Source organism: Hemitrygon akajei, unplaced genomic scaffold, assembly GCF_048418815.1.
Source record: "Hemitrygon akajei unplaced genomic scaffold, sHemAka1.3 Scf000115, whole genome shotgun sequence".
Classification (NCBI taxonomy): Eukaryota; Metazoa; Chordata; class Chondrichthyes; order Myliobatiformes; family Dasyatidae; genus Hemitrygon; species Hemitrygon akajei.
The window spans coordinates 647,346-671,930 of record NW_027332001.1 but is presented as its reverse complement, the minus strand read 5'-3'; the positions used below and the strand labels follow the sequence as shown (position 1 = coordinate 671,930).

At 44.3% G+C, this 24,585-nt stretch overlaps 2 protein-coding genes across 4 annotated transcripts; both read left to right on the top strand.

The window, feature by feature from the left end:
• The first annotated feature begins 5,253 nt into the window (after window positions 1-5,253).
• LOC140723464 (uncharacterized) lies at window positions 5,254-7,971 on the top strand. 3 transcript variants are annotated; one of them, XM_073038041.1, is made up of 2 exons: window positions 5,254-6,702; window positions 7,291-7,971. In XM_073038041.1, exons 1-2 carry the CDS (start codon window positions 5,663-5,665, stop codon window positions 7,388-7,390), a joined length of 1,140 nt encoding a protein of 379 aa, XP_072894142.1. In that variant the 5' UTR covers window positions 5,254-5,662; the 3' UTR covers window positions 7,391-7,971. The 3 variants fall into 3 exon arrangements, with proteins under 3 accessions (XP_072894142.1, XP_072894140.1, XP_072894139.1); XM_073038039.1 differs by having other exon boundaries at window positions 5,254-7,181; window positions 7,266-7,971; XM_073038038.1 differs by having other exon boundaries at window positions 5,254-7,206.
• Window positions 7,972-15,686: 7,715 nt separating this feature from the next.
• On the top strand, window positions 15,687-23,427 carry LOC140723484 (uncharacterized). Its single transcript, XM_073038053.1, has 2 exons — window positions 15,687-15,776; window positions 22,183-23,427. The coding sequence occupies exons 1-2, from the start codon at window positions 15,687-15,689 to the stop codon at window positions 23,425-23,427; spliced, it is 1,335 nt and encodes a 444-aa protein (XP_072894154.1).
• Window positions 23,428-24,585: the final 1,158 nt, after the last annotated feature.

Genomic DNA, 24,585 nt, shown 5'->3' with positions numbered 1-24,585 from the left:
CCAGACTCCAGTGAGACAGATTACTGCCCTTCCCTTCATATTCATTGGCATTACCATCACTGAGTTCACCACCGTCAGTCACCTGGGGGAGGGTTCAGGGGAAATTTTTATGTACAATACTGTGTGTATTGTGGTGATGCAAGTGTTGCTGGAGAATTTTCAAGTGGGAAGAAGTGGAGTGATATTTGGAAATCTGAAATTTAAAGCATCATTTAGGAAGAAGATCACAAATAGGTGGTTTGCCAAAGCTGTGGCGAGTAAATCCTTCATTAACCTGTTACATAGGTTGTATGAGAGTGCAGATGAACTCAATCAAGCCCAGAGCAGATTAACGTTCTTACTGACAGTGATTTGCTCGCTGTTGAAATGAATACCTCTCTATATAAAATTCAGTTTGCACATGTTGTTGTCACTGGGTAAAAATTGTACAGCACAAGATTTTTGCACACACTGGTCATTACAAGTTAGAGGGGACACTGGTGGGAAGGCGGGGAGACCTCTAGTGTCCCTGATGCCCTCACGTAGAAGGTATATATCAAGCTGCTCTTTAAGGAGTTGGAGCTGGAAATGGATGAATTCCGCATCATCCAAGCGTCGGAGGGTGTGATAGGTATGACGTGCAGAGTTGAGTTACACCCAAGGTGTAGGACATAGGAAACTGGGTGAGAGTCAGGAAGGAGAATGAGGTTAAATAGCCATCACAGAGTACTCTTGTTGCTATCCCACACAACAACAGGTGGACACTTTACAAATTGTTGGGGGGGATTACCTGGCAGAGGAAAGTCAAAGGGGGTGATAGGGGATTTGTTAGTTAGGGGAACAGAACTAGAAAGGGACTAAGGTCCTAGTGGCAAGGCTTGCTAGTGCTCCCCTGTGGGGTGGGTGGTTAAACTAAAGTTGCAGGGAGGATTGGAGCCAGAATGACAGAACAGATAGTGGAGAGGGAGAATTGAATTGAATTGACTTTATTACATACATCCTTCATATACATGAGTTGTAGAAATCTTTATGTTACGTCTCTGTCTAAATGTGCAATGTGAAATTTATAATAGTTTATAATAAATAGTATGTACAACAGGACAGTCAGGATAAATAAAAGTACAATTGTATCAGCATGAATTAATCAATCAGAGGGCCTGGTGGAAGAAGCTGTCCCTGGGCCTGTTGGTCCGGGCTTTCAGGCTGTGGTACCGTTTCCCAGATGGTAGCAGCTGGAACAGTTTGTGGTTGGGGTGACTCTGGTCCCCAATGATCCTTTTTACACAGTGGCCCTTTTTACACACCTGTTTTTGTCAATGTCCTGAATAGTGAGAAGTTCACATCTACATATGCGCTGGGCTGTCCGCTCCACTCTCTGTAGAGTCCTGCAACTGAGTGAAATACAGCACCCATACCGGACAGTGATGCAGCCAGTCAGGATGTCTCAATTGTGCCCCTGTAGAAAGTTGATAGTATTTGGGGCCCCATCCCAAACTTCCTGAACCGCCTGCGGTGAAAGTGGTGCTGTTGTGCCTTTTTCACCACAGAGCCAGTATGTACAGACCAGGTGAGATCCTCGGTGTTGTGTATGCCAGGGAACATAAATCTGTTCACCCTCTCAACCCCAGATCCTGGGTCAGCCTGTCTCCATTTCTCCTGTAGTCTACAGCCAGCTCCTTTCTTTCAGTGACATTGAGGGCAAGGTTGTTTTTTTGACACCAAACAGATGTCTTTCAGACCTCAGGGCATGAAGTTATGATATTGTAGCCATTACTTGTCCTTAGCCCAACAGTCTGAGGGATTTCAAGGAACAAATCTGTAGGGAGATTGCGGACTATGCCAAGAAACAAAGGTTGATAAAGTGAGTGATTTTAACTTTCCATTTATTGACTGGAATCCTAGGCTGTAAAAGGACTAGATGGGGTAGAGCTTATCAAATCTACCTTAATCAGTACGTAAAATTCCCAATGTAGAAGTGTGCAATAAGCTAATGGGAAGTGATCTAGGGCTAGTGACAGAAATTAGTGTATGGGAACACTTTGTATCTACTGATCATGAGATTCCAAGTAAATACAGAAAAACAGAGGCCTGGACCTCTCTTGAGATTCTAAATTGGAGAAAGGCCAATTTTTATGGTATTTGCAAGGATTTGACAAGCGTTAATTGGGACAGGATTTTCTTTCACAAAGGAGTACTTGGTAAGTGGGAGTTCTTCAGAAGTGAAATTTTAAGGGTGTAGAGTTTGTATGTGTCTGACAAAATAAAAGTTGAATGGTAACTAGTGCAGGGAATCTTGGTTTTCAAGAGATATTGAGGCCCTGGGACTGTTGGGTGCAACCAAAACTCATTAATGACAACCATTTCATAATTCCACTCCCGAACTCATCTGACTTTCCTTTAGTTGTCTTCTGTTGGATTCTAAAAGCTTCCTAATGGTCTTTTGCTCTTTTGTTTGCCCTCTCCTCTGTTTTTATGTTGGTTTTGGATTCTCATTTAACCCACGGTTGTGCCCTGCTGCCTTTCCAATGCTTCCATGTCTTTGGGATGTATCGATCACTCAGCTCTCGAATTGCTCTCAGAAACTCCAGCCATTGCTGCTCCGTTGTCACTCCTACCTTTTCCCTTCCAAACACGTTTGGCCAGCTTCTCTGTCACAGAAACATGGAGAAGTTCAGTGGACAAACAGGCTATTTGGCCCATCTAGTCAATGCCACAAAAACATTTAAGCTCTCTAATGCAACTACCTGCACCGGGATCATCACCCTCCATACCCGTACCATCCAGGTACCTGTCAAACTTCTCTTAATGGTGAAATCGAGCTCATATTCACCACTAGTGCTGACATCTCATTCTACACTCTCACGACCATTTCAGCAAAGAACTTTTCCAAATGTTCCCATTAAATTTTTACCTTCCCTGCTTACCCATGACCTCTGGTTGTCGTCCCACCCAACCTCAGTGGAAAAAGCTGCTTGCATTTACCCTATCTATACCCTTAGAATTTTGTTTACTTCTAACAAATCCTCAAAGCAAGGTATAATTTCCTTGTTTATGTTTAGAGCCCTTTTTAGGTGTATAAGATGATGAGGGGCATTGAGTGTGTGGATAGCCAGAGGATTTTTTCCCAGCGTTAGAATGTCTAACAGGAGGGGGCATAGTTTTAAGGTGCTTGGAAATATATGCCGAGGGGATGTCAGGGGTAGGTTTTTTACACAGAGAGTGTTGGATGTGTCGAATGCACTGCCAGCAGCGGTTGTCGAGGCGGATACAACAGGGACTTTTAACGCTCTCTTAGATAGTTACATGGAGCTCAGAAAAATAGAGGGCTATGCGCTAGGGAAACTCCAGGCAGTTTCTAGAGTAAGTTACATAGTCGGCACAGCACTGTGGGCCAAAGGGTCTGTAATGTGCTATAGATTTCTATGATTCTATGACATTCAAGGGAAATCTCCAAACTCACGGAGTGGTGACTCGTAGTGAATAATGGGAAAGTTACTGGAATGTATGTGCAGGAACCGGAAATATAAGTATTTGGATAGATGTGGACTGATTAAGTATAGGCAGCATGGCTTTGTGCATGGTAGGTCATGTCTAACCAATCTTATAGAGTCTCTCGAGGAAGTTATCAGGGAAGTGGATGAAGGCAAGGCAGAGGATGTTGTCTACATGGACGTTAGCAAGGCACTTGACAAAGTCTCACATGGGAGGTTGGTCAAGAAGGTTCGGTCACTCAGCATTCAAGATGAGACAGTAAATTGGATGAGACACTGTCTTTGGGAGAAGCCAGAGTGTGGTAGCAGATGGTTGCCTCTCTGACTGGAGGCCTGTGTCTAGTGGTGTGCCACGGGGATCAGTGCTGGATCTGTTGTGGTTTGTCATCTGTATCAGTAATCTGGATGATAGTGTGGTTAACTGGATTAGCAGATTCATGACCACCAAGACTGGTGGTGTAGTGGACAGCGAGGAAGACTATCATGGCTTGCAGTGCAATCTGGACCCCCTGGGAAAAATGGTTTGAGAAATGGAAATTGGAATTTAATGCAGACAAGTGTGAGTTGTTGCACTTTGGTATGACCTACCAAGGGAGGTCTTTCACAGTGACTGGTCGGGCACGGAGGAGTGTTTTAGAAGAAAGGGACCTGGGAATACAAGTCCTTAATTCACTGAAAGTGGTATCACAGTTAGATAGTGAAGGAAAAAAAGATTTTAGCCCATTGGCTTTCATGAACCAAATACTGACAATAGATGGATATTATGTTGACTTGTAAAAGAGGCCTAATTTGGAGTATTGTGTGATGTTTTGGTCACCTACCTACAGGAATGATTTAAAAGAGATTCAGAGATTTCAGAGAAAATTCACAAGGATGTTGCCAAGTTTGGAGGACTTGGGTTATAAGGAAAGATTGAACAGGTCAGGACTTTATTAATTGGAATGTAGAAGATTGAGGTGAGATTTGATTGTGGTAGAGGGGCATAGATAGTGTAAATGCAAGCTGGCTTTCTCCACTGAGATGGGGGTGGGACTTCAACCAGTGGCTAGGGGTTAAGGGTGAAAGGTGAAATGTTAAGGGGAACATGAGGGGAAACTTCTTCACACAGATGGTCATCTAGGTTTGGAATGAGCAGCCATCCCGATTGGTGCATGCGAGTTCGATTTCAACATTTAAGAGGCTCGTGTAGGTACCTGGATGGTAGGGGTGTGGGAGTGGCAGTTTAAATAGTTCAGCACAAGACTAGATGACCCAAAGGACCTGTTTCTGTGTTGTACTTTTCTACAAGAACCTGAAATATTACAAAAATTCACTCTAACCCCTTTTAGCAGCTGTGCGGACCAACCATTCATCTCAGCAGGAATTTTTTAATATGGTGTTAAAACTGTAGCACTTTCCGTTAATAATACATAAAAGAAAATCCCAGATGCACATCCACAAAGACAATTTGCGTGAGACTGTTTCAGTTACTATGGGGCCAGGCACCCTTGCAGCTCAGCAGGAACAGGGAATAATACCAATGGAGAGAGTCAAACTGAGCCAGGTCACAGATTGGAGACGGCAGAAATGCCCCATTCTTATAGAGACAGGAAGAGCATCAGAGAATTGTTGGTCATTCCAGATACCAGCACTCTGCCCAGTCAGGAGATGTTTTCTCTGTCCAACTTTCGTTGAACCTCACTGTAACAGTGTGATACCAGATCAAACCTTGGCAACTCAAGTAATCTCATCTGAAATGTTGTCCTACACCCATTGATGGATTTTGTAAATCTTTTCACAGGATAAAAATGAGAAGGATTTTGTCGCCGGGAATCTCAAACACGGCACACCAGTTTTGCTGTCTCTGTCTGGATATTTAAGAAGCGGAGCAAGAGATTCAATCGACCATCCTTCCTACTCAGACTGTGGAGAGGGATTTAATTGGTCATTTGACCAAATAGCAAGCCTGTCATTTTACACAGGAGAAAGGCTGTTCACCTGCTCAGACAGTGGGAATGGATTCACTCGGTTATCACAATTGAAGGTACATCAGCAAGTTCACACTGGGCAAGGCCATTCATCTGTTCTGTGTGTGAGAAGGGGTTCAGTCGGTCTTCCCACCTGTGGACACACCAGTCAGTTCACATCACACCGGGCAGAGGCTGGTCATCTGTTTAATTTCTGAGAAAGGATTCACTCAGTCATTTGACCTAATGGCTCACCAGCGAGTTCACACTGGGGAGAAGCCATTCACCTGTTCAGTCTGTGGGAAGGGATTCACTCATTTATCCCAACTACAGAGTCACCAGCAAGTTCACACTGGGGAGAAGCCATTCACCTGTTCAGTCTGTGGGAAGAGATTCACTCATTTATCCCAACTACAGAATCACCAGCGAGTTCACACTGGGGAGAGGCCGTTCACCTGCTCAGTCTGTGGGAAGGGATTCACTCAGTCATCCAACCTACTGGTACATCAGCGAGTTCACACTGGGGAGAAGCCGTTCACCTGCTCAGAATGTGGGAAAGGATTCAGTGACTTATCCAGCCTACTGAGACATCAGCGACTTCACACTGGGGAGAAGCCGTTCACCTGCTCAGAATGTGGGAAAGGATTCACTCAGTCATCCCAACTACTGAGACATCAGCGAGTTCACACTGGGGAAAAGCCGTTCACCTGCTCAGAATGTGGGAAAGGATTTACTGATTCATCCACCCTACAGAGTCATCAGCGAGTTCACACTGGGGAGAAGCCGTTCACCTGTTCAGAATGTGGGAAGGGATTTACTCAGTTATCCCAAGTACAGTGTCATCTGCGAGTTCACACTGGGGAGAGGCCATTCATCTGCTCAGACTGTGGGAAGGGATTCACTCGGTTATCCACCCTACAGAGACATCAGCGAGTTCACACTGGGGAGAAGCCGTTCATCTGCTCAGAATGTGGGAAAGGATTCACTCAGTCATCCCACCTACAGAGTCATCAGCGAGTTCACACTGGGGAGAAGCCATTCACCTGCTCAGTCTGTGGGAAGGGATTCACTGAGTCATCCCAACTACAGAGTCATCAGCGAGTTCACACTGGGGAGAAGCCGTTCACCTGTTCAGAATGTGGGAAGAGATTTACTCAGTCATCCCAACTACAGAGTCATCAGCGAATTCACACTGGGGAGAGGCCGTTCACCTGCTCAGTCTGTGGGGAGAGATTCGCTCATTCATCCACCCTACAGAGACACCAGCGAGCTCACACTGGGGAGAAGCCTTTCATCTGCTCAGAATGTGGGAAGAGATTCACTGAGTCATGCCAACTACTGAGTCATGAGCGCGTTCACACTGGGGAGAAGCCGTTCACCTGCTTATTCTGTGGGAAGAGATTCACTGATCCATCCACCCTACAGAAACACCAGCGAGTTCACACTGGGGAGAAGCCATTCACCTGTTCAGAATGTGGGAAGAGATTTACTCAGTCATCCCAACTACAGAGCCATCAGCGAATTCACAATGGGGAGAGGCCGTTCACCTGCACAGTCTGTGGGAACGGATTCATTGATCCATCCACCCTACAGAGACACCAGCGAGTTCACACTGGGGAGAAGCCATTCACCTGTTCAGAATGTGGGAAGAGATTTACTCAGTCATCCCAACTACAGAGACATCAGCGAGTTCACAATGGAGAGAGGCCATTCACCTGCTCAGAATGTGGGAAGGGATTTACTCAATCTTCCACCCTACTGAGACATGAGCGTGTTCACTCCGGTGAGAAGTTGTTCAATTGCACAGAATGTGGGAAATGGTTCACTCTGTCATCCCACCTTCTGCAACACCAGCGAGTTCACACTGGAGAGAGGCCATTCACCTGCTCAGAATGTGGGAAGAGATTCACTCGGTCTTCCACACTACAGAGACATCAGCGAGTTCACACTGGAGAGGAGCCATTTACCTGCTGAGAATGTGGGAAAGGATTCACTCAGTCATCCCAACTACTGGCACACCAGTCAGCTGTTATGAATCCCTAGGTTTTGTTTGCTGTGGACTGTCATTTTAAGAGAGAGAGAGAGATTAAGAAGGTGAATCAGTCTGACTTGCAGCTTGTTTACATCACTCCCAGCTTGTTTAGTTTTAACTGAGGACACAGACACTCAGAGTCAGACGGAGATGAATGAGGAAAAATGGAAGGATCGAAACAAGGGAAATAGGTGCCAAGGGTCACTGTTTGGAATTTTCCTATGCCCACAAGTGTGGGTTAATTATCGATTCAGCGTACATCGAATGTGTGGTTGTCACCTCGTTTAATCGATAGGAGTGGATCTGATTTGAGGTATCCTATGAAGACCACTGATGTGTTAACCCTTGCCTGGGTGTGGTGTGGTAATTCATTTGAAGACAATACGCCTTATGACAAGTCACTTTGGGTGATAATTAGTATGTGGATTTGGAAGGATGACAGATAAAATCTACAGTGACTATTCTCTCGTTTTACCACCATGGAACATGTGGAATTCGACATATTTGCCTTCCCTTGACATTTACCCTGGATTACAAATATCTCTCTCATCACCTATTCTGTGGTTGAACTGAACTTTCATAATTTACCATCTCAAGACTCCAGACGTTGTTTCCCCCGAGCTCAATAGTTTTGGATTTATATTTACACACATATATACACATAACACTGTTAACTTTTGTTTATCTTGCTTAAGTTACTATATTATAAGTAGATTCTAATAAAGATAGTTTTAACATCAAAAACAGACTCCTGGTGTAGTCTCCACGAGGAAATCTGCAGATGTTGGAAATTCAAACGCACACAAAATGCTGGTAGAACACAGCAGGCCAGGCAGCATCTATAAGGAGAAGCACTGTCAACGTTTCAGGCCGAGACCCTTCGTCAGGCAATCTCCTGAAGAAGGGTAAAAAGTTTGTTTGGACCGAGCCTTGTCAGGAGGCATTTGATCGATTGAAAGTTATTATTTGAGATTAGGCCAATCAATGTAGTGTTGTCAGCAAATTTCATTAGCAGATTGGAGCTGTGGGTGGCAACACAGTGTCATGGGTGCACATAGAGTAAAGGAGGGGGACAAAGAGAGAACCCTGTGGGTTATGTGTCCCTGAGGGTCAGAGAGAGAGAGGAGATGGAGCCCACTCTTACCACCTGCCAGCGATCTGACAGGAAGTCCAGAATCCAGCTACACAAAGCAGGGTGAAGGCCGATGTCTCTGAGCTTCTTGTCGATACCTCACGCCTTCGTATGGCTACTGCTCTGCCCATGACTGAAAGGAACTGCAGAGAACTATGGAGAACAGATAACATCAGAGAAACAAGCCTCCGCTCCATGGACTCTTCCTACACTTCCCCTCCCTCGGAAAAGCAAGGCATGTACACAAAGATCCTCATAACCTGGACATTCATGCTGCAAACCTGCTCCCACATTGGCAGAGAGATACAAAAGCCTTGAAGCGCGTAACACCAGGGTGAAGGATGGTTTCCTGTCTGCAGTTATAAGCCAAATGAATGATAAAATGGACTCAAACTCACAATGTAACTCGACGTGACCCTGCACCATATGTCTATCTGTACTGCACTTTCTCTGCAGCCATAATGCTTTGTTACAGTTATTGTTTTGTCGTATATCAGCTCAATGTACTGTTGTAATGTATCTATCTGTGTGGATGGTACGTCAGGCAAGATTTTCACGGTAGCTCAGTACATGATGAGAATAAACAAATTCCCCATTTGTATTGTGTGGAAATATTAGACAGTTTGAGCTTCTGCTCTGGAACCTCAGAAGGAAACTTAACTGTTGTCATTTCTGTGGAATACAAATAAATGGAAAATGCTTCAATCTCACATTACGATCTACGGTAACTGGGATCAGGTGACCGGTGGTGGGTCTCCCATATCAATATCAGAATCAGGTTTAATAGCACCGGCATATGTCATGAAATTCGTTGTCTCTGTGGCAGCAGTAGAACCTAATTGATAACCATAGATTTTAACCATTGTGACTTAAAATAAGAATATACATTTTAAGTAGTTAAATTATATAAATAATACAAAAATATTTTTTTTTTAAATGTAATAAACTATTTTAATTGTGTCGACTATTTGACTGACTGGGTTGTTGCTTTGGAAGTAGTGGAGTGAAGCTTAACTGAACTGCACACATTTATGAGAAGCTCAGAGAAATAGAAAAGGCTAAATTCTCACATCAATGGGTCAGACACCCAGAAACATTGGCTGCACATCAGCAGATAAAAACAGTGGAATGAAACATGCTGAAAATATTGCAGAAAAGAAACATATTGGCCACCACAACGAGAGGACGTGACAGATCCGGATCTCACTGCCTTGTCTGAACGGGGAAAGATGAAGCTACACGGACACATAGAGCAGTGACCCGCAGATGCTGCAGATGTGCAGAAAAACTTGAACAGGAAACGGGATCACGTGACCGGATTGGTCTCCCACCCCCAGACAGATGTCCAGCTACCCACTACACTGTGGAAATAAGCAAACTTGCGCTCACATCTCCTCTCACCTCAAATGTATTAGACACTTCAACCCCCAGGAAAAATATATCGTCTGTCCACTCTGTCTAATCATCTCGTAATCTAATAAACATCCATCCAGTCTCAAACCAGCCTGCGCCGCTCTAGAGAAAACAACACAACTTTGTCCAGCCTCTCGTTATAACTCATGCCCTCTAATCCAGTCAGTATCCTAGTAAACCTCTTCGGCGCCCTCTCCAAAGCCCCGACATCCTTCCGAGAATGGGGGCGACCAGAACTGCATGAAACACTTCAGATGTGGTCTAACTAGTTTTATAAAACTGTGTTACGAACTGTAGCGTTTTAGAAACGAAACAGCAGCAAAATAGTTCACAGTGGAGTCTGATTTTGATGTTAAAACCACTCTCTTTATTGGAATCTACTTATGATGTAGTAACTTTAAAAAAAATGGAAAGTTAACAGTGTTATGTATATATATCTGTAAATATAATTCCCAGACTATTGAGCCTGAGGGAAAAAAAGCTTAGAGTCTTGAGATGGTAAAGCAGGAAAGTTCAGTAATCCACGGAATAAATGAATCGAGAGAGATATTTGTGATCCAGGGTGAAACGTAGAGAAAGGGCCGTTACTTCAAAATAACCGCTGACGACGTTGAATCCGTCCACATACGAGTTCTGAGCGAAAGTGACCTGTCACAGGAATACAGTCTTCCAGGGGTTACCACACAACATACCCAGGCAAGGGTTAACACAAGATATTCCAAAGTCCACTCCTATGGATTATACGAAGTGACAGCCACACACATTTGTTGTGGATCCGTGTACCGATGATCAACGCACTCTTGTGGGCATAGGAGAGTTCCAAGCCTCAGCTGTGACTAACTGAAGCGATCAGCTTTTCCAGTCTGTCTCGCTCTTTAGACTGGCCGACTGCCTGACTGCAGATCGCTCTCTCTCTCTTATGGTTAATCCACAGTCAGCGCTGTCAGCCTGTGACTGACGTCATAGTCCCGCCTCCTCACGCCGGCGCTCTTAAAGAAACAGTCACAGTACGACCGCAGACTCGGAACAGCTGCAACACAACTTCCCGACTTTTGAACTCAATGCTTCAACTAATAAAGACAACCACGCCATTTGCCTTCTTAACCACCCGATCAATCTGTGCAGTCTCTTTAAGGGAGCGATGAACTGGGAGTCTAAGATCCCTCTGATCATCGACACTGTTCAGGGTTTTGCATTTAACAGTGTACTGTCTCATACATTCGACCTACCGAGCTGCCAAGATGATCATCACTAATCAAATCTCAGTGAGATTTCTCAGGTCCTGTTCAATTTATTGCCAAGTGCACAAGTACGGGAAGGTACAGGGACAGAGAAACACTGATTTGTGGCAGCATCACAGGCAAGTACATTCAGATAACACACGGAGCACAAGTTATACGATGTTCTGTCAGTAACAATCTATAAAAATATGTTTTATGTCATTAACAATATTTAAAATACATTGTGTCATGATCAATATTAAAATGTACATTTTGTATCAATAACAGACTTGGAAATGTTGAATTTGCTCCCTGTCTCCATTCCTCCTATAATCCACAACCAGCTCCTTTGTTTTTGTCGCAATGAGGGAGAGGTTGTTTTCTTGACACCACTGTGTCGGGGTGATGACTTCTTCGCTGTAAGCTGCCTCGTTATTGTTTGGGATTCGGCCGATCAAAGTAGTGTAGTCAACATTGATTAATTAGCTGATTGGAACCCGCCACTGCAGCCCCACAGTGCACTATGTACTGATTGTAAAGCTACGAAATTGCATGTGAATAGCCTCCCCTCCCCCAACTCCACTCTTTCTGTGTCACCAGCAGACTGGGACATCTCACATCTCGCTGCCTCCACCAGGATATTAAACTGTGAACAACTGTGGTCAGGGACTGATCTCTGGGGTACTCCAAACGCTACCTCCTTCCAGTCTGAAAACGACCCACTCATCCAGACACACACTACCGGCAGTTTATCGATCATCAACGAAAAAGCCTAATCAACTACTCCTGAGGGTCAATACCATTGCTGACGCTGAGTTTAACACCGTCAAATGCCAGGAGGGGCATAATAATCGGCAAGTCTCTAGTCGCAGCCGCGTAAATAAAATGTGATCTCAGTAGGCGTGTGGCGCATGCTCAGAATGCGAAGGAGACAGACAAACTGAGCCAAGTCACAGACTGATGAAGGGGTGAAATGATCCATTTTGATACAGAGAGGGAAGCGGAGAGTTTGATATTGTGCCTGATTCCGGAACTGTGGCCACTTAGAAGATGAAGTCTTGTCCCCCCAAATGTTTTTGAGTTGTGACTGTGTTTTTATCAGAAGGCACCATGGAGATTAAAATTATCTCAGCTGACATATTGTCCTTTACCCACTGAAGTGTTTTGTAAAATTCAGCAGTGTAGAAAAGTCAAAGGATCTGTGTATGGGAATCACAAACACAACAGCACGTTAGTTCCGCTGTATCTGTCAGTTCACCAGCGCTTGAATGCCGGCGAACCTTGAATGTGGAGGCGGAGATGCTGGAGAAGACAGCGCCCCACTCGCTACATGGAGAGCCCGAACACGTGTCCATGTTCGTGATCTGATTGTATACATCGCCATGACGTCATAGTACGGTGACGTCATTCACTGGCTCTCATTTTGGAAGGGATTCAGTCGGCCATCGCAGATACACCAACGGCTTCGCACTGGGAAGCGGCCGTTCACCTGCTCCGTGTGTGCGAAGAGACTCATTCAGTTAACCCACCTTGTGATGCTCCAGTGAGTTCACAATAAATAGAGGCCACATTTCTGTCCGGAGTGAGCAAAGAGTTTTACTCAATCATCCCAGCTGCTGCAACACCAGAACTTCACATCAGGGAGGAAGTTCAAATCAGCTCCGTGTTAAATGTTTCACCATCACGGTTGACTGAAGGCAGCTGCAGGTTAATGAGGGACTGTTACTGTCAGATTCTGCAGTTCATCATCTTATACACCTGCATGAATTCCCTGCATGATTTTCTCCGGGCTGAATAAGACGATGAGCTCACTGTGGTTGTGACGTTCTTCAGGGCTCCGGACGAAGTTGGTTAAACTCCTTCTTCCCCGCTCTTTTCAACGTTTTAGGTCATTTTCACCAATTTAAAAGGACTGTGCCTCAGACAGCTGGGCTGTTGTAATTGTTACGTACCAGCAGCAACAGATCACTAACGGAGTCTGGTTTTGATGTTAAACCACTATCTTCATTAGTATCTGCTCCAACTATAAAAGATCAAACGAAATAAACAGAAGTTAACTGTGTTGTGCGTATATATAGCTCCCAAACTATCAAGCTTGGGAAACAATGCTTAAAGTCTTAAGATGGTAAAGTAGAAAGGTTCAGTAATCCACGGAATAATTGAGTGAGAGGAGAGATTTGTAAATCCACACCAACATGTAGAGAGAAGGCAATTAGGAAGAATTCCACACACATTCCTCGCTGGGTAAACGAAATAACAGTCGCCGAAGATCTTATCCGTCGATTAGTTCCGAAATCCACTTAGAAATATCACCAGGTGACAGTGACACGAATATCGTCTTCAAGTGGTTACCACAGAACACCCCGATTCCAGGTAAGGGCCAACAAAAGTGATACCACAGGACACTCCAGCAAATCCACACATATGGATGATACGAAGTGACAGTCACACATCCTTTGTGCACTGCGTGCCGATGATCAACCCAATCTTCTGAGCATAGCAGTGACAAGCTGTAGTCTCTCACTCTCTCTCTCCCTCTCTTTCCCGCTCTCCCTCACTCTCTCTCTCTCTCTCAAGTCTGAAGCAGGCTGCAGTCGCTTGTGTCTGACGTCACTATCTCGCCTCACTCAGGCACTTAAAGCAACATTCAGAGTAAACGAACCTGCGGTCTCGTAACACAATGCCCCTCTAAAGTCTGACAGCAGACTAGCGAGTGAATCTTCGATGGTGCAGAGTCAGAAACCAAAGAGTTGCCAGACTGAGTCAGGGCTTTGTGGCTCCAGAGAGAGATGGGGTCTAGAGTTTACCAGGAGGAGGAGGAATCAGACCAGCAGGATGTGGCTACAAAACAAAGATCAGAAACATTTGGAAACTGGTTGACCGAAAAAAATGTGATTAATTTCTGAAAAACACTGGTGGAAATCAACAGATCAGGCAGAAATTTTGGAGATGAATAAATAGAAAACGTTTAGGCAGAGCCTCTTCAGCATGCCTAGACTGTGTACTCCGCTGCTTAGTTGCTCTCTGAATTGCAGAGTTACTCCAGCGTTTTGTGTGTGTGCGTCTCTGTATTTCCAGCAACTGCAGAATCTCCTGTGTTTTATATCTGCATTTTACTTTGGCATTGGATACACGTTGATATTGAGTATATTGCTTATGGGAGCCGCTTTCTGCGTTAAAACACATGCAGATTTTTCTATACACACACGAAAAAAATGAGGTATGTATATTGAACCAGTGCCTGCAGAAATCTTTAATGGCAGTGTGATTACCCATAAGGCAGTGCATTTAAAATTTCGCTTGCGCTGAAGCACTGAACAAATGCGTAAGCGTCAGGGTTGCTGACGTCCCCAAGTATTACCCATGCGCACAGTACACAGAAGGCCTTGCAAATACCGGGTGCAGGTAAGAGCGATTCTCTATGTTTTTATCTTAAACAGCGACTGAGGGACGATTCCTGTGAAATCCGGACACCGTGATCGCAATCCCGGGACAGTCCTGCTCTCTCCCCTCTCTCTCAGCCCCACGGGCCCTGGGGAGCTTCCGGCTGATGAGGGAATGGGAACCGATGGATCTCTCAGACAGAGCTGAGCTCCAGCTATCTAAACGCAATGATTTGGAACTGGGAGAAAGGGAACAAAATCTTTTACATCACCAGTTGAGAAAATCACCTTTGTTCTTCCTCCAATCACTAACAAGAGAAAATCTGCAGATGCTGGAAATCCAAGCAACACAAATTGCTGGATGAACTCAGCTTTAGTACACGTTTCCATAGATGCTGCCTGGCCTGCTGAGTTCCTCCAGCATTTTGTGTGTGTTCTTGTTCTGGACTTTTCTACCGGTGAGAATATGTTTTGTCCCATTCTCTCCGGGTACATAATAATATCAAACACCTTTGTCCTGGGCAACAAGTAGCTTTCACATCACAAATGTGCCAGACTCCAATGAGACAGACTACTGCCCTTCCCTTCATATTCATTGCCATTACCATCACTGTCAGTCACTTGGGGGAGACTTCAGGGGAAATATTTATGTAGAATACAGAAACTGGTGATACCTGTGTGCATTGTAGTGATGCAAAAGTTGCTGGAGAATTTGCAAGTGGGAAGAAGTGGAGTGATATTTGGAAATCTGACTTTTTAAACATAATTTAGCAAGCAAACCACATATGGACAATATGCAAAAGCTTTGGTGAGAAAATCCTTCATTACCGGTTACAGGCCTGCTACATAGGTTGTGTGAGAGTGCAGGTGAACTGGATTGAAGCCAGAGGAGATCAAAGTTCCTATCGACAGTGATTTGCTAGCTGTTAAGATGAATACCTCTCTGTATAAAATTCACTGTGCACATGTTGTCACTGGCTACAAAATTCACAGTACAAGATGTATGTGCACACTGGTTATTACAAATTAGAGGAGATATTGGAGGGAAGGAGGGGAGACCTCCAGTGTCCCCAATACCCTCACCTAGAAGATGTGCATCCAGCTGCAGCTTGTAACCCGGCACTTTAAGGTGTTGGAACTTGAAGTAGATGAATTCCGGATCATCCGGCAGTTGGAGGGGGTGATGGATGTGACATGAAGTGAGGTGAGTTACACCCAAGGTGCAGGGCACAGGAAACTGGGTGAGAGTCAGGAAGGGGAATGAGGTTAAATGGCCATCATTGAATAATCTTGTGGCCATCCCCCACAACAACAGGTAGACCACTTTAGAAAGCGTTGTCGGGGGAATTACCTGGCAGAGGAAAATCAAAGGGGTGATAGGGGATTCGTTAGTTAGCCGGACAGAACAAAAGGCGACCAATATCTTAGGCTTGCTAGATGTAGCGTGGTGGTGGGGGTGATATGGTTAAAATAAGTTGTAGAGGGAATGAGAGCCACAATGACAGAACAGATAGTGAAGAGGGTGAATGGAATTGAATTGACTTTATTACATAAATACTTCATAAACATGAGGGGTAGAAAACTTTACATTACATCTCCTTCTAAATGTGCAATGTGTAATTTATAATAGATAGTTTGTACATAGGACAGTCAATATAACATAGAAATGCAATTGTATCTGCATGAATTAATCAGTCTGATGGCCTGGTGGAAGATGATGTCCCAGGAGCTGTTGGTCCTTTTGCTGTGGTACCGTTTCCTGGATGGTAGCAGCAGGAACAGTTTGTGGTTGTGGTGAATTGGTTCCCTAATATCCTTTGGGCTCTTTTTACACACCTGTCTGTGTAAATGTCCTGAATAGTGTGAGGATTTCACATCTACAGATGCGCTGGGCTGTCTGCACCACTCTCTGCCGTTTCCTGCAATTAAGGGAAGGACACTTCCCATACCAGGCAGTGATGCAGCCAGTCAGGATGCTCTCAATTGTGTTCCTCTAGAAAGTCCTTAGGTTAAAGAGACATCTGAGGTGAAAGAGGTGCTGCTATGCTCTTTTCACAACACAGCCGGTACATACAGACCATGTGAGATGTTTGGTGACGTTTATGCCGAGGAACTTAAAGCTGTTCATCTTCTTAACCGCAGATCCATTGATGTCAATAGGGGTTATCCTGTCTCCATTCCTCCTGTCGTCCACAATCAGCTCATTTGTTTTTGTGTGACAACGAGGGAGAGTTTGTTTTCTTGATACCAGTCAGATGTTGTTCAGACCGCAGACAGAGTCAGCAATCAAATGGTTGAGCATGGTGCGATGAATGTGCTGAGCTGTGTATATCACAATGCAAGAAGCATCGTAGGAAAGCCCGATGAGCTCAGGACAGGGAATTATTATATTGTAGCCATTATTGGGACTTTGTTGCACCCAACAGTCTGAGGGATTTAGAGGAACAAATTTGTAGAGAGATCGCAGTCCATGCCAATTAACAAATGCTGATTCAGTAAGTGATTTTAACTTTCCATATACTGACTGGGCCTCCTATACTGTAGAAGGACTAAATGGGGTAGAGTTTGTCAAATGTGCCTTAATCAGTACATAAAACTTCCGGTGTAGAAGTGTGCAATGAGCTTTTGGGAAATGATCCAGGGTGGTGACAGAAATTCCTGATTATAATGCCATGAGATTCAAAGTAAATATGGAAAAAGAGAGGTCTGGACCACGGGTTGAGAGTCTAAATTGGAGAGAGGTCAATTTTGATAGTATCAGAAAGATTATGACAAGTGTGGTTTGGGACAGGTTGTTTCCTGGCAAAGGAGTACCTGTAAGTGGGAGGCCTTCAAAAGTGAAATTTTGAGGGTGTAGAATTTGTATGTGCCTGCCAAAATAAAAGCTGAAAGGTAACTGGTACAGTGAACCTTGGGTTTCAAGAGATATTGAGGCCCCGGATATTTTGTTCCTCGACATGTCTCAGACTGTTGGGTGCTACCAAGACCCATTAAGGATGACTAATCATAATTGCACTCACTGAGCTCATCTGACTTTTTTTTGTTGTCTTCTGTTGGTTTCTAAAAGTTTCTGAATAGTTTTTGCTCTTTTGTTTGCCCTCTCTTTGGCTTTTATGTTGGCTTTGGCTTCTCATTTTAACCACAGTTGTGTCCTCCTGCCTTTCTAATGCTTCTACTCCTTTGGGATGTATCTGTCACTCAGCTCCCAGCTCCAGAAACTCCAGCCATTGCTGCTCCATTGTCACTCCTACCTTTTCCTTCCTAGCAAGTTTGGACAGCTTCTCTGTCATAGAAACATGGAGAAGTTCAGTACAGAAATGGGCTATTTGGCCCATGCAGTCAATGCTGGAAAAAGCATTTAAGCTGTCTAATGCAACTACCTGCACTGGGACCATCGCCCTTCATACCTCTACCATTCAGGTACCTATCAAACTTCTCTGAATTGTGAAACCGAGCTCATATTCAGCACCAGTGCTGGCATCTCATTTCAGACTCTCACGACCATTTCAGTAAAGAGCTTTTCCAAATGTTCCCATTAAATATTCACCTTCCCCACTTACCCATGACCTCTGGTTGTCATCCCACCCAACCTCAGTGGAAAAAGTTTCTTGCATTTACCCTATCTATACCCTCATGATTTTCTATACTTCTAACAAATCCTCAAAGCAATGTATAATTTCTGTGCTTATATTTAAAGCCTTTTTTAGGCGTATAAGATGATGAGGGGTATTGAATGTGTGGATAGCCAGAGGTTTTTTCCACTGGGCTGAAATGGTTAACATGAAAGGACATAGATTTAAGATGCTTGGAAATAGATAACAAACGTTTGTCAGTGGTAAGTTTTTTTATACAGAGAGTGGTGCGTGCATGAAATCCACTGCCAGTTGCGGTGGTCAAGGCAGATATAATAGGGTCTTTTAACAGCCTGTTAGATAGGTCCGTGGAGCTTAGAAAAATAGAGGGCTATGCACTATTGGAAATCTGGACAGTTTCTAGGGTAAGCTACATGGTTGGTACAACATTGTAGGCTGAATGGCCAGGAATAGGCTGTAGATTTCTATGTGTGGTGTTCAATGTTGAACAGCAAAATTACTTCTCTTCTTTAAACTGTACAGGGTCCACGATTTTAATGCCGCTTTTCTACACTCCCATAGACCCTTTGTCCATCTCCAGAGTGAATAGAGATGAAAAAATATTTAAGATCTCCCCCATCTGCTTTGTTTCCACACGTGGATTGCCATTCCGGGCTTCCAGAGGACCAACTTTGTGCCTTGCAATCCTTTTGCTCTTAATCTGTCACTAGAATCCCTGAGGATTATCCTTCACCTTTTCTGTGATGGCAACCTCATGCCTTCTTTTAGCCATCCTGATTTATGTCTTATGTGTCCTCTTGCATTTCTTAGAAACTGTAGGGAACCTTTTTTTTCCAAGAGATATTGGGACCCTGGTGAAGCACAAAATGGAGTTGCATAACAGGGATAGGCAGGCAGGTTCTTATGGAGTATAAGAAATGCAAGAGAACACATAAGAAATAAAATAAATAAATCTTTACCTTTTATTCTGACAAGGAGATACACACTTTGTACTTTCAAAATTTTGCTTTGAAGGCCTCCCATTTAACAAGCACACCTTTGCCATAAAGCAGCCTGTCCTAGTCCACAGTTGCCAGATCCTAGTGTCATAATTCCAGGTGTTGTTCCATACCCTGAACACATCCGCCTTTCCTACGCTGCTCCTTGTATTGAAATATACAGGGCTCAGCATATTCACTGCACCATGCTCAACTTTTTCATTCCTGACTTTGTCTGAGGACTGAACAACATCTGTCTCTACAACCTCTCCACTCTCTGTTCTGTTATTCAGGCTCCCATTCCCCCTACAACTTTAGTTTAACCTCCCCCACCCCCAACCACTCCAACCTCCCAGCATTGAGCTCTATCACCCCTTTGGCTTTCCTCTCCCAGATCAATAAAAAGGAGGTGCATACCAGGTACAGGCAGATAGGAACAAATGGGGTACTTATGAAATACAGGAAATTCAAGTGAGCACTTATGAAAGAAATAAAAGAAGGCATGAATTTGCCCCAGCAGACAAGGAGAATGAGAATCCTCAGCGATTCTGCAGATATGTTAAGAGCGAAAAGATTGCAATGGAAAAAAAAATAATCCTCTGCAAGATCAGAATGGTAATCCATATGAGGAGACAAAATAGATGTGGGAGATTTTTTTTGCATCCGTATTTACTTAAGAGATGGACACAGAGTCTGTAGAAGTGAGGTAAAGCAGCATCAACTTCATGGACCCTGTACAGATTACAGAGGTGGTGGTGTTCGCTGTCTTTCGGCAAGTTAGTGTGGATCAATCCCCAGGGCCTGATAAGTTGTTCCCCAGGATCCTGCGGATGACAAGTGCAGAAATTGTCAGGGCACAAGCATAGATATTTAAATAATCGTAAGTGACAGGTGATGTACTGGAGGATTGGAGGACAGCCGATGTTGTTCTGCTGTTCAAGAAAGGCTGTAAAAAATAAACTGAGAAATTGTACATTGGTGAGCTTGACATCACTAGTAGGAAAGTCCTTGGAACGTTATTATGTGCAGGAACCGGATATATAAGTATTTGGATAGATGTGGACTGATTAAAGATAGACAGCATGGCTTTGTGCATGGTAGGTCATATCTAACCAATCTTACAGAGTCTCTCGAGGAAGTTATCAGGAAAGTGGATGAAGGCAAGGCAGTGGATGTTGTCTACATGGACTTTAGCAAGGCACTTGACAAAGTCTCATATGGGAGGTTGGTCAAGAAGGTTCAGTCACTCAGCGTTCAAGATGAGATAGTAAATCGGATGAGACACTGTCTTTGGGAGAAGCCAGAGTGTGGTAGCAGGTGGTTGCCTCTCTGACTGGAGGCCTCTGACTAGTGGTTGCACAGGGATCAGCGCTGGATCAGTTGTTGTTTGTCATCTATATCAGTAATCTGGATGATAGTGTGGTTAACAGGATCTTCAAATTTGTGGATGACACCAAGACTGGTGGTGTAGTGGACAGTGAGGAAGATTATCATGGCTTGCAGTGCGATCTGCACCAGCTGGGAAAATGGTTTGAGAAATGGAAAATGGAATTTAATGGAGACACGTGTGAGGTGTTGCACTTTGGTCTGACCTACCAAGGGAGGTCTTTCACAGTGACTGGTCCGGCACGGAGGAGTGTTATAGAAGAAAGGGTCCTGGGAATACAAGCCCTTAATTCACTGAAAGTGGTATTACAGTTAGATAGTGATGGAAAAAAACATTTTAGCCCATTGGCCTTCATGAACCAAAGTACTGACAATAGATGGATTTTATGTTCACTTGCAGAAGACATTGGTGAGGCCTAATTTGGAGTATTGTGTGCAGTTTTGGTCACCTGCCTACAGGAAAGATGTAAAAGAGGTTCAGAGAGTTCAGAGAAAATTCAGGAGGATGTTCCCAGGTCTGGAGGACTTGGGTTTTAATGAAAGATTGAACAGATCAGGACTTTATTTGTTGGAATGTAGAAGATTGATGGGAGATTTGATTTTGATAGAGCGGCATAGATAGTGTAAATGCAAGCTGGCTTTCTCCACTGAGATGGGGTGGAACTACAACCAGAGGCCATGGGTTAAGGGTGAAAGGTGAAACGTTAAGGGGAACATGAGGGGAAACTTCTTCACACAGACAGTCATCTGGGTGTGGAATGAGCAGCCAACACAAGTGGCGCATGCGAGCTCGATTTCAACATTTAAGAGGTTTGTGTAGGTACCTGGATGGTAAGGGTATGGGAGTGGGCAATTTAAATAGTTCGGCATAAACTAGATGGCCTAAAGGGCCTGTTTCAGTATTTTAATTTTCTATGACTGTGACAAGAACGTGAAATAATACAAACATTCTCTCTAAGTCCTTTTATCAGACGTGTGGACCAACAATTCATCTCAGCAGGAATTTTTTATCTGGCATTAAAACTGTGGCACTTTAAGTTAATAATACATAAAAGAACATCCCAGTTGCACGTCAAGAAAAACAATTTATGGGATACTGTTTCAGTTACTGTGGGGCCAGGCACCCATGCAGCTCAGCAGGAACAGGGAATAATACCAATGGAGAGAGACAAACTGAGCGAGGGTACAAATTGGAGATGGCAGAAATGTCCCATTCGAATGGAGACAGGAAGAGCATCAGAGAATTGATGGTCATTGCACATACCAGCACTCTGCCCAGTCAGGAGATAATATATCTCTGTCCAGCTTGGGTTTAACCTCACTGTAATGGTGTCATACCAGATCAAACCTTGGCAAATCATGTAATCTCATCTGAAATGCCCTAAACCCATTGATAGTTTTTGTAAATCCTTTTACAGGTTAAAACCGAGAAGGAATTTGTCTCCAGGAAGCTTAAGCACGACACGCCAGTTTTATTGTCTCTGTCTAGATATTCAAGAAGTGGAGCAAGGGATTCAATCGACCATCCTTCCTGCTCAGACTGTGGGGAGGGATTCACTCGGTCATCTCAACTGAAGGTACATCAGCAAGTTCACGCTAGGCAAGGCCATTCACCTGTTCTGTGTGTGAGAAAGGATTCACTCAGTTTTCCCTCCTGGGGGCACCAGTCAGTTCACACCACACTGGACAGAGGCTGGTCATCTGCTGTATAACTGGGAAAGGATTCACTCGGTCATCTGACCTAATGGCTCACCAGCGAATTCACACCAGGGAGCAGCCGTTCACTTGCTCAGAATGTGGGAAGAGATTCACTGTGTCATCCCACCTACAGAGTCATCAGCGAGTTCACACTGGGGAGAAGCCGTTCACCTGTTCAGAATGTGGGAAAGGATTCACTGTGTCATCCCACCTACAGAGTCATCAGCGAGTTCACACTGCGGAGAAGCCGTTCACCTGCTCAGAATGTGGGAAGGGATTCACTGTGTCATCCCACCTACAGAGACATCAGCGAGTTCACACTGGGGAGAAGCTGTTCACCTGCTCAGAATGTGGGAAGGGATTCACTCAGTCAGCCCACTTGCAGAGACATCAGCGAGTTCACACTGGGGAGAAGCCATTCACCTGCTCAGAATGTGGGAGGAGTTTCGCTGATTCAACCAGCCTACAGAAACACCAGCGAGTTCACACTGGGGAGAAGCCATTCAGCTGCTCAGAATGTGGGAAGAGATTCACTGAGTCGTCCCAACTACAGAGACACCAGCGAGTTCACACTGGGGAGAGGCCGTTCACCTGCTCAGAATGTGGGAAGAGATTCACTCGGTTATCCCACCTACAGAGACATCAGCGAGTTCACACTGGGGAGAAGCCGTTCACCTGCTCAGTCTGTGGGAAGAGATTCAGTCAATCAACTAACCTACAGAATCATCAGCGAGTTCACACTGGGGAGAGGCCCTTCACCTGCTCAGAATGTGGGAAGGGATTCACTCAGTCAGCCCACCTGCAGATTCATCAAAGAATTCACACTGGGGAGAAACCGTTCACCTGCTCAGTCTGTGGGAAGGGATTCACTGATTCATCCACCCAACAGAAACATCAGCAAGTTCACACTGGGGAGAAGCCATTCACCTGCTCAGTCTGTGGAAAGAGATTCACTCGGTCATTCAACCTACAGAATCATCAGCGAGTTCACACTGGGGAGAAGCCGTTCACCTGCTCAGAATGTGGGAAGAGATTCACTCGGTTATCCCACCTACAGAGTCATCAGCGAGTTCACACTGGGGAGAAGCCATTCACCTGCTCAGTCTATGGGAAGGGATTCACTCAGTCGCCCCAACTACTGGCTCACCAGTCAGTTCACAATGGGGAGTGGCCATAGTTATGATTCCCTAAGTTTCATTTGCTATGGACTGTCATTTTAAGAGAGAGAGATTAAGAAGGTGAATCAGTCTGACTTGCAGCTTGTTTACATCGCTCACAGCTTGTATAGTTTTAACCAAGGACACAGACACTCAGAGACAGACGGAGATGAAGGAGGCAAAATGGAAGGATTGAAACAAGTGAACTAGTGGCCAAGGGTCACTGTTTGGAACTTACCTATGCCCACAAGGGTGGGTTATTTATCGATTCACCGTACATCGAATGTGCGGTTGTCACATCGTTTGATCCATAGGAATGGATCTGATTTTGGGTATCCTGTGAAGACCACTGATTTGTTAACCCTTGCCTGGATGTGGTGTGGTAATTCTTTTGAAGACGAATCCCCTTGTGACAAGTCACTTTCGGTGATAAATCGTATGTGGGTTTGGAACGACAACAAATAAAATCTACAGTGACTGCTCTCTCGTTTTACCACCATGGAACCTGTGGAATTCGAAATAATTGCCTTCTCTTGACATTTACCTTGGATTACAAATATCTCTCTCATCACCTATTTTGTAGTTGAACTGAACTTTCATACTTTACCATCTCAAGACTCCAAGCCTTGTTTCCCCCGAGCTCAATAGTTCGGGAGTTTTATTTACACACATATATACAGATAACACTGTTAACTTTTATCTTGCTTAAGTTTCTAAATTACTAGTAGGTTCTAATAAAGATAGTTTTAACATCAAAAACAGACTCCAGGTATAGTCTATTGCTGCTGGTTCGTTTGTAAAACGTTGTGATTCGTAACAAAATTGGGGCCTGTGTCCTGGATATGAACAGATTTTGGGGCATATTGATTAATTATCAATTTCATCCCTTTTGATTTATTTGTGTGTGGAAAATCAGCAACAATGGATGCTGATAGATGTCTGGAATAACCAACCTCTGAGGCATTAGAGGACGCCAGAAGGATTGAGTTGTTGAGCTTTGCTAGAAGGTTAAAACTTGCTAAGGTGAAATTGACAATGGGGAGGGCACAGTTGCAGAGCCTAATAGCTGAACATTATGAATTTGATGGTGTGTTTAAAGTGGAGGAGTTGGAGGTGTTTCCTGAAAGTAAACCTAGTGAGCTTGAGCTCCAGTACAAGTGAGAAAAATTAAAGCTGGA